The 14,689-nt window shown below is 35.6% G+C and overlaps 1 protein-coding gene across 8 annotated transcripts in view; it reads left to right on the forward strand.

Annotated features, from left to right (window-relative positions):
* The first annotated feature begins 2,171 nt into the window (after positions 1 to 2,171).
* Positions 2,172 to 14,689, forward strand: part of dync2h1 (dynein cytoplasmic 2 heavy chain 1) — a 102,719-nt gene continuing 90,201 nt past the window's right edge. For 7 of the 8 annotated variants that reach the window (XM_027998920.1, XM_027998926.1, XM_027998924.1 and 4 more), the window contains exons 1-22: positions 2,172 to 2,275; positions 3,615 to 3,818; positions 4,025 to 4,198; positions 4,520 to 4,658; positions 5,209 to 5,327; positions 5,558 to 5,702; positions 6,043 to 6,188; positions 6,323 to 6,409; positions 7,455 to 7,589; positions 8,875 to 8,988; positions 9,066 to 9,177; positions 9,826 to 9,950; positions 10,101 to 10,276; positions 10,627 to 10,822; positions 10,922 to 11,017; positions 11,181 to 11,342; positions 11,479 to 11,577; positions 12,539 to 12,678; positions 12,947 to 13,175; positions 13,711 to 13,838; positions 14,012 to 14,127; positions 14,266 to 14,393. In XM_027998920.1, coding sequence (XP_027854721.1) covers positions 3,636 to 3,818; positions 4,025 to 4,198; positions 4,520 to 4,658; positions 5,209 to 5,327; positions 5,558 to 5,702; positions 6,043 to 6,188; positions 6,323 to 6,409; positions 7,455 to 7,589; positions 8,875 to 8,988; positions 9,066 to 9,177; positions 9,826 to 9,950; positions 10,101 to 10,276; positions 10,627 to 10,822; positions 10,922 to 11,017; positions 11,181 to 11,342; positions 11,479 to 11,577; positions 12,539 to 12,678; positions 12,947 to 13,175; positions 13,711 to 13,838; positions 14,012 to 14,127; positions 14,266 to 14,393 — 2,949 coding nt within the window. In that variant the 5' untranslated portion in view covers positions 2,172 to 2,275; positions 3,615 to 3,635. The remainder of the gene's footprint in view (positions 2,276 to 3,614; positions 3,819 to 4,024; positions 4,199 to 4,519; positions 4,659 to 5,208; positions 5,328 to 5,557; positions 5,703 to 6,042; positions 6,189 to 6,322; positions 6,410 to 7,454; positions 7,590 to 8,874; positions 8,989 to 9,065; positions 9,178 to 9,825; positions 9,951 to 10,100; positions 10,277 to 10,626; positions 10,823 to 10,921; positions 11,018 to 11,180; positions 11,343 to 11,478; positions 11,578 to 12,538; positions 12,679 to 12,946; positions 13,176 to 13,710; positions 13,839 to 14,011; positions 14,128 to 14,265; positions 14,394 to 14,689) is intronic. The other variant, XM_027998922.1, reaches the window with a different exon arrangement.

A 14,689-nucleotide genomic window follows, 5' to 3' on the forward strand; every position in this document is an offset into this window, starting at 1 on the left:
AATACGATCAAAAATAAATTCAGCAAACGCAGTCGCCACTTCTTACTAAACAGATCCATGATGATTCCACAAAACATATATAAAACTTAATAATCACACCTTTCCTATAATCTTTGTTAAAATCTATAGCAAACAGCCACAACACAAGTGCATGGTCATTTAATTCATGTTAAATAAACAAGAGATTAGCAACAGATATGTATCTGTTAGCCACCTCTAAGGCAGGCATGTAAAACTCATTTTCATTTCTGGCAACATCAAGATCTTGAATGTCCTAAAAAGAGACAGTTGTAGCTAAATCTATTGATAAAATTACCCTTTAACACACTGTTAAAATATAAATTATAACAGTCTCTGCATTTAATAAGAGGGCCTTGAGTTGCCTTTAAAACAAGAAAAAAAAGATAGACTTCAACACCATTGTTGGGTAGCATCAATTTAAGATAATTTCATGATAATTTATGTTGCTAATGTAAGTCCTATAAATCAGTAGTGTATATAAAGTGCTTCAGGCTAAAACATTACTGACTTGAGCAATAAAATTTGTTTCAGAGCTTCACTTTAAAATAAATATGACACTCAGCAGCTGTCTACTACTTGTATGTCAGAGGCTGACATACAAGTAGTAGCATAAAATATTCTGTAGCCAGCAGCTTGGTTACAAGTTAGATATTGCAAGTTAAGAAATTATTTAAATTAATGTGTTTTCACTGAAAAATAAGCCATTTATATCCCTCTTTTTTCAAATGCTAATCAGCAGGATATTATTAAATGAACAAATAAATTGTGGCCTTTTGCAGGTCTTTCTATTTGTTGAACATATAAATACCTATTTGCACACATAGTAGTTTATGATCAATTGGACTCCTATAAAACTAGGCTGGTTCCTAGAGATGGTGACTTAACCTTCTCAGTTTCTATTGAAACTGTTAGTTTACTGATTAACTTGATACACCATTCATGGCCTTTACTCAACTCTAGCTTCACTGGAAGAAGGGCAGAGGGAAAAGAGGAAGACGTGCAGTAAATAGCTCAGGGCCGGGAATCAAACCGGGGACAACTGCATTAAGATATGTAGCTTCTGTGCATGGTGCACCTGCTCTACCACTGAGCCATCTGGTGCCTCATTTGATTCTTTTTATATGGACATGCATTTATGTAACCTAAGTGAGAAATCTGCAGGATAGTGTTAATGCATCATTAATATAATGTACAAAAGATATTAAGAGTACAGTAAAGCCCCTTTTGTTTGATTTCAGTGAATTCAGAAGCATTAAGTCAGCCACATGTGGTTAGAATCTACAAAACCAGTTACAGGTCACATCAACAGATCGGGTGCAGATGAGGGAAAATCCCACTATAGTATTTTTGACATTTTTACTTTCTCATTTGTAAAACTCATAATATTGCTGGGAATCAAAATACTGTATGCATCCATGTTTGGATGCCAACATATTACCAAATATGATGAATAACTTATTATTAAAGTTAGTTTCTTTAGTTGAATTGGGACACTATTCTAGTTTCCTTGAATCATTAGCCAAAACATATGTACCTTTCAGTCTCTTATGAAGGAATAAATTCAATATTACAAAGAACACATACTTTTCAGGGAAAGTAAGTTGTGAATATATCTAAAGCATTACAAGCATAATAATAATAATAATAAAACATTTCTTAAAATTTGTCCATCTCAGAGAGCAGTGCTTAAATTATCTTCCAAACATAATCTGCCAAGACATTATTGTCTACTAAAACTGACTGGGCTGAACTAGAAGAACATTAAAGAGTCCCATAGTAACTCTAGAGGAGTTGCACATCCAGAGTTTAGAAGGGAGAATCTTTTGATATGATACCTGTGATGTACTTCCTAAATCTGACCTTCACAGAGGAAGACATAGCCTATTATTGAAAGAAAGACATGTTCAAAGTTACTAAAAAGACAATAGCATTAAAAGAAAGTCTATTTTCAATGCTACTAAAATAAACTGCAAGGACTACATTCGCAGACCACGACCAGTAAGTAATAATAAAAAAGAAAAAACAAACCGAAACCCAGCAAACAGAAAAAGCACTTCTCCTCAGCTGCGCACCCGCCTTACGTAAAAGATGTTAGTAAATTTGCTTAGTGTCACGTGGTACAACGTGTCGTAGTTGCTACCTAGTAACCACGCTAGCATTGAGAAAAGCTCTGTTGGCAACATTGTAGCGCATAGCGTCAAATCAAGAACTTAATTTTCAAAAGCTGCGATAGCGCAACGATTACAGGTAAAAGGTAAATACAAGTGAAATTTTTTCGTGTTGCTAACAAGTTGCAATTACCCTCGCTTATCGCTACGATGAATGTTTATTTCCAAGAGAACAGCTAACGTTAGCTAATACTTTGGCGTTAGCTACCCATGCAGAGCTATTGCTTTGCCTTAATAATAGCATAGTGACTTAGTTACCGTTTAGACCTACGGGTGAAAACAGAAAAAAAAATCACAGCTTTGTAGTATATATTAATGGTGGAAATTACTTCTTAAGTTGTTGAACAATAATATTTTTGTGCTTTTAATGTTTTCTCTTTCGATGTGAACTGAATCATGGCTACTGATTTAACATACAGACCGTCAGTGCAGTTTGCTTATTTCGAGCTGTGTTTAACCTCGAAAAAGTGGAGGGTATTACGATGCTTGGACATCTGATGCAAGATCCATTTTATTAGTCAGTAGTGTACAGATTTTTAAATACCTCAGAGAAACCCCTGCCCTACATAAAGTGAGTGGATCTAGGATTGAGAGTGTAAAAAAAAAAAAAAGCTGCAACATCTTTGGCTCTTTTAAACTGTGGTGCCTTTGATGATACCTGGACCATTACACCATAAGCATACTCACATTGAGAAAACCAGCAGAATGAAAGTGTTCTCTCTAGTTTTTGCCTTTTGGTAGGATTTAAGGATATATGTAGAAATGTGTCTGTTGAGAGAGTGGAATCATCCAGTGCAAGAATGTGTTCGTTTTTGTTTGTTTGTAAATTAACACTGATGTAAAAGTCTTGTTTTACTATTGCTTTGAAATGATTGTTAAGATGATTGTTCAGATTTTGGTATTCACTGAAGTGGAACTTGTAAAAAGTTTGAGCATCACGGTTATAAACAATATTAGGTTGAACTGCACAATATATTGGGTTCAGAATTATAATTGCAATTTCAATCAGTGCAATATTGCCATTGTAAATTACTGCTAGGATGCAGTAGGTCATTGCATGTTATGTTTCAGATGACATGGATAAAAAAAACTGCCTGTAATATTCTATGCATACTGGAAAAGCTTTTACAGCCCTCAGTTCTCACACCTGATCAACATGTTTAATGTCTGACAAGGGAAAGCTCAAAAAAGTATTAGGGGTATTTTGATAAAACAAAAGAAAAATTCAGAAATAATGGGGGTGAATTGATGCAGCCATCAACATGTTCAGCGACAATATTGGAGTTTCATGTTTTACTAATATTCTGCTTCCCCTATATAATATATTAATGCCTGTCTTCCACAATTGGCAGGGGATTTCCTATCTAATCCTAACCCTGTCTTTCAGAAAGTGTCACTGTTATTTTTTTGCTTTGTCATTATTAGTTCGCAACACTGAGCTGAAAAATGCCCCATGGTCCAGAGGATCCTCGAAAAAAGTTTGTCCTGACCACAGCTGGAAACTTCTATGGTGTAACACCTTCATCATCCCTGGCTGACAACCAAGAGCTGAATAATTTCTTGGATGATGGAAATGAATTTATCTTGTCCTTTACCAGAAATAATAATGAGCTTCACTTGTCGAATAAGGTAACACACAAAATGCAGCAGAAAATGTATACAAAAGTAAAATTTATAAAGCCAACATAGTAACAAATGTTTAATTTGATGTTAGTAAGGAATGCAAAAGTAATTAAGAGACCTCAATTTTGTCTCATATCTATTTTCACTACATGTCTATTCTGTACTTGAAAACTTTCAAGAACATTTTTCTTACCATTTTAAAAAAAAATCAGATTGAGGCTTCGGGGAATAGCAAAGAGAAGGTGTTGGTATTCTTCAAATTGCATCCCACTGTGATCACAGAAGACAACCTTCACAGGAGCCTCTTGGTGTCCTCCATGTTGGAATCTCCCATCACCACCCTCTATCAGGCTGTAAAGCAGGTTTTTGCACCTGTACTGCTTCAGGTTAGCCCTTGTACTTCTTCAGGTTAGCCTTTTAACATGCACCTTTCATTTAGAAAGATGCATAGAGGGTAAATGCAGGGTAAATTCTTTTTGATTATGCAGTCAGGAAAAAAAATCTCAGCATACAAAAAAATAATTGTTTGATTGCATTTTGAGACATTTACCATTAAAAAAAAAATCCTTCCTGGCTGAGCAAAAAAAAAATCTTTCTGAATGCAAGTACATACAGTATATGAGTAAAATTTCTTACATTTCGGTCTTCCGTAGAAGTAGAGGTTGGCATGTTGTTTTTTTTTCTTACAAATCCTTGTATTCTTCAAGGATGAGCGTTGGCGCTCAGCTTTCGACCCTAAGCTTGCAAGTTTGCTAAATGAGCTGGAAGCGGGCCTGGGCTCTGTGGTCCGCCAGTCTGGGGATAAACCTTCTGCTATGAAGGGCCGCACAGAAGATGATGTCCTGGGTATGTTCTTATATAAACTATTTAAAGAAATATAGTGATCAAGGTAACAACTCCTTTATGGTTAAAGTGGTACTTTAACCCTTTTGGGGCAAAATGTAATGAATACCCATCTGCATAATATTTGCAGATATTTATATTTAATATTAAGATTTATTTATACTCCAATTTAATATTCAGCTAGACACCCACAATTTTTGTTATATTTCTCTTAAGTAAGCAAAAGGTAAATTTCTCACAACAATAGATAAGAGATAAGTTATTCATTTGGTAAGTTTATATAAAAAAATTATCTAAATAATTTAAATGATCAATTGATTCTTAAAAACTGCAGATCAAATAAAACTTGGTCGTCTGCAATTTACTGTACACCTTCAGTAATATTTTCAATAATGGCAAGAACTCAAAGAAATGATCTCCACCTAAAAGAGAAAGCTTTACTGTGTATTCAGATTTAATGAAGTATACGAAGAGAAAATATCAATTTGTTAATGTTAAATTGTTTTAATGATTATTTTTGTTTGACATTTTATTATTTTAACACTTAATGCAGGAATCCTGACCCCCAGTGATGAGTTCCAATTTTGGGCAAATCTTTCTGAGTCTGCAGAGAAGAGCAGTTTGAGAGAAAGGGCGTCGTATTTCACACAACAGTTCAAATCCATACAAAAGGTATGCAGGAGTTTTTTTTGATATCATATAACAAGCTTACTATTAAGGTAGTAAAACAAAACCATTTACAGTTTGCTTCATGAAACTGTTTTCTTTCATTTTAACATCTTAAAATGTGAATTGTCTGATTTTAGAACACATATAAAAACACTGCCCTTAATGACTGTTACTAAGATATTTCTTTTATTTAGCAAGTAAAACTCCACATGGTATATGTGTGTGTCCACCAGGAATACGTTGGTCTTGACAGTTTGTCCATGTCAGATGTCGTGGATCTAGTGGAACAGAGCAAAGACACTCTTGATGATGTTTGGAGACAGACAGATTTCCAGCCCTATTCAGAGCTGCGAATGATCCGGCTAATGGACATTATTGGTGGGAGTCTCCCTGACATACATGAACCAAAACGAGGAACTAAAAACATTTTTTGCTAATGTTGTATATTTTTTGTAAAGCAAAATGATATGTTACTGTGTTTATATTTAGTCAAATGAACCACTCTACATTGTTGAAATGTACAGTTTGGAGAACCAAAACTGAGTTTGTTTCCATAAAATAGCTTCATGTACTTAACATTTTATGCTGATACATATTTTTTCTTTAAGTATGAAAATGCTATTATTTTAATAATGTCATTTACTGTATGTGTTAAACTCATAGTGTGATATGCTTAAATGAGTTTTTTTTTTTATCTTTGTGGTTGTACCTGTGAAAGGTGGAGCTTTAGGAAGGTATGTCCAGAGGAAGCTGAGTGGTCTTAACATTTTTGAAGAGCCATTTCTATTAGTGAGAGAGAATCTCAGAACAGGGGTCTCCATCTGTGAGCAGTGGGTGGTAGCCTGCGAGCATTTGACTGGACAGGTATGACAGAAGTTGATCTGTGCAAAGATTTTATTCAAATATGCAAGTCTGACTCAAAAAAACATTGTTGGTCACTTTATCAAAAGAAATACAATGAATGCCAAAATTATGTTTGCCTTTATGCTCTTTCTCAGGTGTGGAAAAGACATGCTCCACATCCTTGGAAAGGAAATAAACACTGTCCACAAACCCTTCACTGCCTTGCAAAGCGGCTAAATGAGGTAACTAATGGTTCTAACATGATTTTGATTCAGGAACATGAAAGAATAATTTCTCAAATATTGTTTTAAATCAACCAATGGGTGAAATAAAATGCTTTCACTTTTTCCACATTTACATGGGATTTGACTTGTTTTCCTAAACATAAAAAAGAGGAAGCAACAATGAACTGTTATTGAGAAAAGAAGGTTTTCTTTTCTTATGTAGTGTTTTTGTTTTCTTAGAAGGATTTTCAGCCAAAAGACCTTGTAAATTCCCACTTTTGTGAAATGTAAAACCTACAACTGTTTTTTATAATAAAGGGGAATTAAAAAATCTGATCAAATGATCTATATTGTGAATTTGACTGGACAGGTATGCGGTATAGCAAAACACATACAACAGAGTAACCTGAGAAAACAGCGTTGTATTGAATTGGAGCAGGGGTCTTCTTGTCCAATACTAGTGTTTGACTTATTTCTTATTTCTCTTATTTCACTAGTGTTTGAAGAATGGTTAAAACATTCCCCATAAACATTCTCTTACTCTTGTGCAAAGCCTTTTTTGAAGTCTGTAGCGTGTTTATAGCTGTGAAGACTAGGCCGACATAATAGACTCTAAGAGTTAAGGATAGGATGTCATTCAAGTTCATATGCGTCTGAAGACACACTAGCAAATATATTTTGACTGTGTGCTGAATCGGGTGCTTTCAAAATGTCATTGCTGTTAAATCTTTTTGAATCTTTTAACAAATTGCGGAAAAGCACATGAACCTTGGAAAATTATCTCAGTATTTTCTTATAATGACTCCAAATGTTTTCAATCAGTACAACATAACGGAGCTTTTTTTCTCTTCATTTTGTGCTGTTTCATTTTTTCTCTGCCTTGTTGGAGTTTTTTTTTTTTTTAAAGGTTGTTGTCTGATGATGTATCATGTTCATGGATACTTCTATTTTTGCCAGGTTATTCTAAGGAACCACAATCTAATGCATAGTACAGCTATTTCTGCTGTGCAATATTAGAGAAAACAATCATATTTGATCCTTATTGTATCTCTGTGTCTGCTAGGTGCTGACTGTCCGCATGGTTCATGAAAAACTGCTGTGTTTGCTACCGGGAGGAAAGCAGCAGGCCCTGTCTGCTGATCGTGTGTTTGAACCATTTTCTGGACTCAATCCTGTACACTACAATCCCTACACTGAGGTCAGATTTAGAGCACTCTGTCAAAACTTGGCATCTATAGGCATTTTGTATTTTTTTTTTCAATCGCTCATATTAGAAGGTTAGCTAAATCAGTTTTCGGCAACATTTCCTTTAAAATGGACATAGCAAAAATAATTTACACGACCTATTCTCCTCCATTGCCATAGTCAAATTACAGATATTGTATTAAGTCTTCAAAATAAAATTATATTGAGTATTTAAGAACTAAAAATTGTAGATGAAAATACAAAACCAGTTCTACTCTCATTTTAATTTACAGAAACTTAATGTATAGGCAATTTAATCCAATTTATCCACAATTTAATTAAAGGTTGACAACAAAGGCCTAATTAGCAGCACAAATGAAATTAATTGTCACTTTGCTGAAACTGCATTATGTGTGAACTAGTAGCCTGGACTTTTTGTTTTTGTTGACGTGATGTGGTCATGTTATGATATATCAGGGACTGTACAGCTCTTTAGACTCAGTCATTCATAGCCTATAGTAGTAAGATGTAATATGTAATCTCTCCAGACAGAGAAATCCCCTGCCAAATGTGGGAATTCTATCTCGATAAATTTATTGTTATTAGGTTAATAAGATGTGCTTAAATAGTTGTGACCAATAGAAGTATAAGTAGCATAAATGAGTCTAATCTCTTTGGTATTTTTTATTAACATCCAGCTTCTGGTGGTGTTCTCACTTACCATTTGTGAGATGATCTTACTACTTCACTTTTTGTGCAAAGAAACTCATGACCTATTTCCGGATGCAACATTGGTATTTTTACAGAAAAGGAAACGCAAAGATGGTGAAAGCAGTGAGAGTCTACTCTAATATATTTACATCAATAGCCTCTCTCACGTTATGGTTTCCCAACTAACACTCAAACACAAACCTCTATTATAGATCACTTTGTTCTTTTGCAGCGTGGCAGGTGATCTACTGAGGTCACCCTTCTGGAATAGCAGAACAAACAAATGTGGCTTACAAATATATTTTCCTATCTATTTCCCCCATTGGTACTGCTCTGTGTTGTAGTCCTCATGTGTGTTCTCCAAATGGATTCAGTACTTTAAATACATAAAAAGTTCTGGTGTACCATTCTCAGCAGGTTTTTATCTGCATCCGATTCTGCTGAGCAACGTATTTCTTGGATCAAGCAGCAATTAAAACTGAACCTCAATATACTTTTGGTCTGTACTGTATATCATTGAATGAAATTATGTGAAAGCACTGAATTGTTCCTGTGCTCATGTTGTGACTGTTTTACGTTTATTGTAGCCTCTTTGGAGAGCAGCAGTGGTTCAGTTCGACCGAGTAACAGCTCCATCGGAGCAGGAGGTTGCTTGCAGACTAAAGAGCCACATCGCTGACGTGCAGGACAACCCACAACAGGTATTGAAACTCAACACTTGAACTGATGATTTAAGTGAACAGAGGAAACTTATGTTGTGTGTTTGTTTATTATGTAGCTTCTGCAGGTATTTCAGAAACATAAGGAGTTAATCAGACGCCCAACAATCAGCAAAGAGCTCCAGTCAGAGAGGGAGAAGCTACTGGCCAAGCTCCTTGACTACAACAAGGGTACATAATTATCATGTAAAATCACTGTTACTGTCTCAGAGAAGATGTGATTGTGATTTATTGTGCTTATGCAAGGTAGAAAATTTTAAAAAATGGATTCTACATTTGATCATAATTACTGGACTGTTGGATCTTATTACAGAATTAATACTATTGTTTCAACTTAAAATGTATGATTTAGTCAATTAACTGTGTAATCAGATATAACAGTTAAGGTTAGAGAACTTTTAGTAAGTTTTATTAAAAAGCAGAATCAAAAAGAAGTCATATCTGAAAAGGAACACGTGATAGAGATAATTTTGTGAGAAATACTGTTCTAAATGTGTCTTGAAGGTGCCCTCTGTGTCAGACTTTAAACACCGTTCTTCACCAGTGGAGCATGCTAATACACCCACACTCCTGCCTACCTCCATCTAGAAATGATTGAGCAAAAAATGAGTGATGAATTGAGACTTTTGTTTTTACAGTGAATGCCTTTTACTGGGTCTTTTCTGAAATCACTAATAAATCCACTCAATCAAAGTATCTGACTCATAAAACATGTTTTAGCTGAAAGCTAGTCCTTAAAATGGACTAAGCAAAGTGCAGCTTTGGAGTCAGTTTTGCTTGTCATTATTGAGTCAATTCTATGCTATTGATTTTTTTAAGGCCTGAAGAATGATTTTGAGAGCCGTTGCCATGGAGGCCCTGGAGAGAAGACTGGCCCGCTTGTTGGCAGGAACCTCCCTGAGGTTGTCAACAAAATTGTTTGGGTGCGACATCTCTTACACAAGGTAAAGGAGGATGTTTTACACGAGTTAAGAAACCTCCAGTATTATAACTTAAGATTTAAAGAACAGACTCTCTCTGGTTAAATGGAAAGAAAATGACCACATGAAAACACCCCAACTCTTTTCTTTTATTTGCTTGCTCTCTTGTGTCAGGTGGAAGACTCTGTCAGGATATCAGAGGCTCTGCTTTCAGACCTGTCTGGCTTCAAGAGTTTTCTGCAGTTCTGTGATGATCTTCTGGAAGTGTTGAGGGCGCATGAACAGGAACAGTTTGAGGACTGGTCCAGAGAGATACTTTTTGGATTGGCTGACCCAAAATCAGGGATCAGGTTAGAAATATAGAATTTTAAAAGGAGATTTAAACTAATTATGCAGAGTTTTGAAATACAGTTCTATTTAACTTGATTTACTACAAGTCATTAAGCAGGGTAATACGGTAACGTAAAATGCTTGTAATTTACACAAGTTCAACATTCATAAGTTTAAAGTTAAGTCTTAACTTTAATTCAGCAAAACTTACAGAAACCATGTTTTGTATGATTTTTATGTCTAAATCCCAACAATGCTTTGCACATAAACAGCATTGGTATTAAACGAAGGAGATTCTAGTGTTTTTTTAATTTTTTTTTTTGTTCTACAAGCAACCATGTCTCAAAATTGATTCCCTCCATCTGTGTAGTCTTCAAGCCAGTAATCGGGTTATGGAACTGGACCATGTAGATGGCAGGCTGAAGATCCAGTACTCAGACAGGTTGGTCAGTCTGCTCAAGGAGGTCAGGCAGCTTTCAGCTCTGGGATTTCCCATTCCAGTCAAGATACAGCAGGCAGCTAATACAGCAGACAAATTCTACAGGCAAGCCGTCGTCCTAAAACAGGTGAGACAGTAGGTTAGGATCCATAATCTCTCTTTTTTATGTAAAAATGTATTCTAAATAAATGTTCTGTAAACTGTGAACAATGTCTCTGTGTTGTAGGTGGCCCATTTCTACAACACAATTGACCAACAAATGATCCCCTGTCAGAAGCCCATGATGCTCAGTCTTGCATTGGCTTTTGAGCAGGTCATAAAGGTACAGAGGCAAAGCACGAGACAAAAGCTTTAAATGTGAAATATAAAATTATAATATTGTCAGACACAAGTACTTGCTGTATCTTGAACCACAAAACAGATTGTTTTAAACAGTATGATACAATTTTGTGCTTTTAGATTTGATGTAATATTCTTTTTGTCAGAATCATCGTTCCCAGTCAAAGGAATCAGGTAGTAAACTCCAGATCACCTGGGATAATCCCAAAGAGTTGGAGGTATACATCAGCAATCTGCAGTCTGCTGCAGAGAAGCTTTCCACTGAGAACAGAAAGCTACGAAAATGGCACACTGATTTCATCGACAAGGTGATAGCACTGAGATAGAGCAACAGTAATTTGAATTATTGCCATAAGTCTTTGGAGTCTGATTTTTTCCTCACTTAATCAGATAGTGATAACTTGAGGTTATGTTTCTGTCCATACCTCTGGGTATACTTCTCAGGTGGTGATGCTTATGAATGTGGACCTACTAAAACATCAGCAGCGATGGAAAGATGGCCTCCAGGAACTCCGCACTGGCTTTGCCACTCTGGAGGCTCTGGTATTTACAAAATTACAGAGTTCTTTATTTTTTTTTATTACAGAACAGATTATATTAAAAACAATCTTATTAACCTGACTGTATATATTAATATAAACTATAAAAGTATGGTACAAATTTAACTGTAAAGCATGCCACAACAGGTTTCTGTTGGGACTTCCCCTCATCACAGCACCACCAATTCCTACCTATGTCTGTGCTTGATGGGTTTTTCTTGTTTTTACATTTGACTAAGGATGTTTTACAAGCTTGGATACAAGCTGGATACCAGATTTAAATAGCTTTAAAGCCTGACTTTGTTAAAATAACATTTAAGCAATTACCTTTTTTCTAGAATGTGTACAACTGGTGCCTTTGTCTCCTAATCAGGTGTACCCAACTTCAGTCATGCCCTGCAACTTCTGAATCTCTTCTGTAACCTTCTTAAATAAATGGCACCTTGCCAGGCTTCTGCAGAGCTAAATGAGTTAATGCTGATGAGGTATTTCAGTCATTTGATTCTTCTGTGTTGGAGCAGGAATGAATCTAGAACAAGAATGCTTAAGTTCAGTTCTAAAGAACTACCACTGGGCAAATTTTAACACACCACAATGACCTAGAAGTTACAGGATATTAGTTCTTGAGAACTGGATCAGAGCTGGTTAGCCAAAAATTGTACTCAAGAAAGAATAACAAAACTTTTAGAAATTTTTACTTAAGTAGAAGTAAAACATCCAAAAATGTACTCAAGTAAGAATAAAAAACTGTGGAATAACTGACATTAAAATGTGATTTCATATTTTACAATAGTATCATCAGACAGATGAAAAAATAAAAAGTTATGTGCATTCTCTGATATTTTGAAGACAAATAACAATACACATAAATAACATAATAGCAAAATAACAAATTTAGCCAAACACTTCAACAAATAATGATAATGAATATATGTGTATTCACATTTCTCTTTGTGTTTATATAGGGGTTCAGTTGGGATGACATGCAGGCTTGGCGTCAGCACTGGAACTATCAGCTCTACAAGGCTCTTGAACACCAGTATCAGACTGGTCTGGAAGCTCTGAATAAGAACTTGCCTGACATACATGTTGACCTCATTTTCAAGTAAGTGTACTTTTAGCTGAGAAACTATTTTTCTCTGTTACTTTTGCCTGCCTGTTTTTTTTTAATCTTTTTTCCCCCCCACTTATTTTCCCCTTTATATGCAGATCACTTACAAGACTTGTTACTTTGCCTCCCACCTCTGAATTTTCACACGTCTATCTCATAATTCGTCATTTCCTGTCCAACTCTTCCTCTTTCATGAACACTTTTGTGCTGGTATTTATAATAACTTGTGAGCTCTTTTATATTACTGTGACCTTCTCAACAGGCAGAGCCGTTTACAGTTTCGTCCACCATTTGAGGAGGTGCGAGCTCGGTATTTCAGAGAGATGAAGCGTTTCATCTCAATCCCAAACCAATTCAAAGGAGTCAGCATCCAGGGGGAGGAGGTTATCTTCAACATAATGATAAACAGAAACGCCTCTGGGTTCCTCACTATTTTCAGCAAAGCTGAGGACCTCTTTAGCCGCCTTCAGGCCACACAAGATAAGTTCAAGGTGAATTACCAGAACAGAGTGTGACTTTGAAGATGAGTATAACAGAAAGCTATGGTAGAACTTTATGTCCAGATTGCCTTAATACAAGTGTGAGGACATTTGTTCGTTCAGAAATTAGACCAGATTTGAACATTTAAAAGAAGGTTAAATATTTACTCTCCTGCCACCTTTTGCTAAGTGAGACTTTGTTCAGTTCTCTAATTTGTTTTCTTTGAAAGAATGAAACTTTGATCACTCATGCTTCTCCATTTATATACTGTAGCTCTGTTGTTTTTACTGTTAGCATTTTCCCCCTAGGAGTACCCCCTCGAGAACATTAAGGAACAGTTTGCTATCTTGTCACTTAGTCAAGCATATCTAACTCACAGGGGAGAAACCCTCAACCTCATACTTCTCTATTATCCTCTAGTTCTGTTTTTATTTCGTCATTTGTGTTTCATGGTAGGACATTCAGTTTCTGTCACCTTTAACACAAAGCTATTTAAAAATGGGAAATATGCTCTCCGACTAACTGACATTTGTCTGGTTTGTCTAGGAGTGGGTGATGCTGGGCCAGGTAGATTTAGAGAAGTTGGTCGAGACTCATCTCACGTCTGTGCAGGACTGGGAGAGAAATTTCAAGGCCCTCAAGGCCAGAGGGAAAGAGTCAGAACGCCTCCCCAGGTACATGTAACAACAACAGATTTAATCAATTAATAAATCTAATCCAATCATATTAAACAGCAAATACAACAAAAATGGAAATAGATTTAATAAATACATAGATTTAATCCTTGGTTAATTGTTTGGTGCAGTTCACATTATTTTAACAACAGATCTGGTTTTCTCCTCGTCAGCCAGGAGAGGGTAGACTGTATTACAGTCAACTGTGAGCCGGTGAAAGCCACCATTGATGACCTGATCCAGAGATTGTTTGACTTGCTGCTCTTGTCACTTAAGAAATCAATACAAGGTAACCACCTTCACATTTTTCCTCCAGTCATTTAATTCTTTGCATTTTGTTTGCCTTTTTTGCTCTAGTGTTAGGCCAAATGAAATCCCCTTTTACAGTCAGTTCCTTTTTTTGTTTATTTTTTTCCCTTAATTTCAGGCCATACACAGGCCATAGAGAGCTTTATTTCAGAGTCAATGGAAGCACTGGTCACACGACCTGAAAGCATGGAGGAGATTGGTGCAGCTTCTGGCAAATACAGCCAGATCGTTGCTCGTAAGCCTGAAGTAAGACATACATACACCTAAAACTTGCTTAACTGGGAAAATAGTGTTAATAAGTTAGACTCTGTAGGGTTTGCTACCTTACTTTACTCCTTTAAGTCAGTATAACTATTAGAGATATTAGGTTTTGTTAATATTAAGTCAAATAAAATTTAGATATTTTTTTTTACAAATATTTTATATTATTATTATTATATTAATACTATTATATTATATTATATTATATTATTATTATATTTCAGACACTTACATGGCAATGCAGTGTAGCTCAGATGTTGCCTATATAGTATGAAATATAT

The sequence above is a fragment of the Xiphophorus couchianus genome, chromosome 18, assembly GCF_001444195.1.
Source record: "Xiphophorus couchianus chromosome 18, X_couchianus-1.0, whole genome shotgun sequence".
Classification (NCBI taxonomy): Eukaryota; Metazoa; Chordata; class Actinopteri; order Cyprinodontiformes; family Poeciliidae; genus Xiphophorus; species Xiphophorus couchianus.